Source organism: Piliocolobus tephrosceles, chromosome 21, assembly GCF_002776525.5.
Source record: "Piliocolobus tephrosceles isolate RC106 chromosome 21, ASM277652v3, whole genome shotgun sequence".
NCBI classification, from domain to species: Eukaryota; Metazoa; Chordata; class Mammalia; order Primates; family Cercopithecidae; genus Piliocolobus; species Piliocolobus tephrosceles.
This window is the reverse complement of record NC_045454.1, coordinates 8,750,795-8,753,159: the sequence shown is the minus strand read 5'-3', so window position 1 is coordinate 8,753,159 and position 2,365 is coordinate 8,750,795. Positions and strand designations below refer to the sequence as shown.

At 58.4% G+C, this 2,365-nt stretch overlaps 1 protein-coding gene across 4 annotated transcripts in view; it reads left to right on the top strand.

Moving 5' to 3' along the window:
- FCGRT (Fc fragment of IgG receptor and transporter) overlaps window positions 1-2,365 on the top strand; it is a 17,555-nt gene extending 15,190 nt beyond the window's left edge. For 3 of the 4 annotated variants that reach the window (XM_023182431.3, XM_023182433.2, XM_023182432.2), the window contains 3 exons: window positions 597-866; window positions 1,548-1,664; window positions 2,042-2,365. In XM_023182431.3, the coding sequence (XP_023038199.1) occupies window positions 597-866; window positions 1,548-1,664; window positions 2,042-2,151 (497 nt within the window). In that variant the 3' untranslated portion in view covers window positions 2,152-2,365. The remainder of the gene's footprint in view (window positions 1-596; window positions 867-1,547; window positions 1,665-2,041) is intronic. The other variant, XM_023182434.2, reaches the window with a different exon arrangement.

Below are 2,365 nucleotides of genomic sequence, written 5' to 3'. Positions count from 1 at the left end.
AATTTCCTCTTGTGTCAGTTTAGAAGGTTGTATTTATCAAGAATGTGTTTAGTTCATCTAAATTTTCAAATGTGTTAGTATGGAATTTTTCATAATTATCCTCTATCTTTTTTTTTTCCTTTCCCCGAGGTGGGGTCTCGCTCTGTCACCCAGGCTGGAGTGCAGTGGCGCGATCCCTGCTCACTGCAACCTCTGCCTTCCAGGTTCAAGCGATTCTCCTGCCTCAGCCTCCTGAGTAGCTGGGACTACAGGTGCCCAGCTAATTTTTGTATTTTTAGTAGAGATGGGGTTTCACCATGTTGGCCAGTCTGGTCTCGAACTCCTGACCCCAGGTGATCCACCCACTTTGGCCTCCCAAAGTGTTGGGATTACAGGCGTGAGCCACCATGCCCAGCCCAGGGAGGTGACATCTTGAGGGGATACCTTTAGGGTGAATAGGTTGAGTCTCTGTCACCTGAGAAGCGCCTCCTCTTTTACCACCATATTATCCGGGGTTAGCACATTGCAAACATGGAGGCCTCTTTCTGTCCTTATCCAGCCCTGGCCCTGGGAGTGGTGGGCTCGGGGCTTAGGCCTGTCTGCCTGGTTTCCTGCAGAGCCCCCCTCCATGCGCCTGAAGGCCCGACCCGGCAACCCTGGCTTTTCCGTGCTTACCTGCAGCGCCTTCTCCTTCTACCCTCCGGAACTGCAACTTCGGTTCCTGCGGAATGGGCTGGCCGCTGGCACCGGCCAGGGCGACTTCGGCCCCAACAGTGACGGCTCCTTCCACGCCTCGTCGTCACTAACAGTCAAAAGTGGCGATGAGCACCACTACTGCTGCATCGTGCAGCACGCGGGGCTGGCGCAGCCCCTCAGGGTGGAGCTGGGTGAGGCCCCGCCCGGTGGTGATGCTCCTGGTTTCCCGTTGCCTTGTCTCACTGCTGCGCCGGTCCTTCCTGAGTCTGACCTGCCTCCCCACTGCTGCCGCCTCCTTGAATCTGACTGCCTTGTGCCTTGCGCCTGTCAGTGCCCCCAAAGCCTGATGCCTTGTCCTTCCCAAGGCCGACTGCCTTCCGTCCTGCTGCTTCTGGCCTCACTGAGTCTGAAGAGCTGTTAACCACCATGGCCAATCCTCCCTGCGTCTGACCGTCTTCCATCTTGCTGCTGCTGCTGCTGCTGCTGCTACAGGTCTTCCTGGAATCTGACCATTCGTTGTCTGCTATGCCCGTCCTCACCAAGACTGACCTCCTGCTGCCTTACTACTGCCGGGGTCCATGAGGCTGACTTCCCACTGCTGTGCCTGCCTCTCCCCGCTGCTCCGGGACAGCCCCACCCTGCCGCTCCTGGTCCATTGCCGGTGTGACCGCGGCCGCTCGTGCTGTGGCTGGTTCTTACATCCAACCTGGGGGCACCCTGCCCAGATCACCCGCCTGGCCTTGCCTCTGCCCATCAGACACTTGGTGCTGGGATCTCCGAGGCTGGGAGGGACTGGGACCCCCCGGTGCTGTGTCCTAACTGGGTGGGGGTGGACGGGCTGCTCCACATCTCACAGCGTTCTCTGGCTGCAGAAACCCCAGCCAAGTCCTCCGTGCCCGTGGTGGGAATCATCATCGGTGTCTTGCTACTCACGGCAGCGGCTGTAGGAGGAGCTCTATTGTGGAGAAGGATGAGGAGTGGGCTGCCAGGTGTGGGGCAGCGGGAGGAAGAGCCTCGGAGAGAGGGACAGAGACCCGAAGAGAGGGGCGCACAGACCTGGGAAGAGAGAGACCTGGTGTGGGGACAGACCCAAAGAGAGGAGGACAGAGAGAAGTGGAGACAGAAACCCAGAGACGGGAACAGAGGCACAGAGAGAGGGGACAGAGGAAGGGGGAGACAGACCCAGAGGAGGGAGGCAAAGATATAGAAAGAGGGGGGATGGAAAATTGGGAGAAGGGGAGACAGGCCCAGAAGGAAGGGGTTAGAGACTGAGGGAGAGTGTGTGAGACACACACAGAAATGGGGGATGCCAGTCAGACCCAGAGCACCTCAGAGATTCTGATGACCTCCCCCTCTCTCTCCTCAGCCCCTTGGATCTCCCTCCGTGGAGACGACACCGGGTCCCTCCTGCCCACCCCGGGGGAGGCCCAGGATGCTGATTCGAAGGATATAAATGTGATCCCAGCCACCGCCTGACCATCCGCCATTCCGACTGCTAAAAGCGAATGTAGTCAGGCCCCTTTCATGCTGTGAGACCTCCTGGAACACTGGCATCTCTGAGCCTCCAGAAGGGGTCCTGGGCCCTGTTGTCCTCCCTCTGGAGCCCCGTCCTGTGGTCTGCCTCAGTTTCCCCTCCTAATACATATGGCTGTTTTCCACCTCGATAATATAACATGAGTTTGGGCCCGAA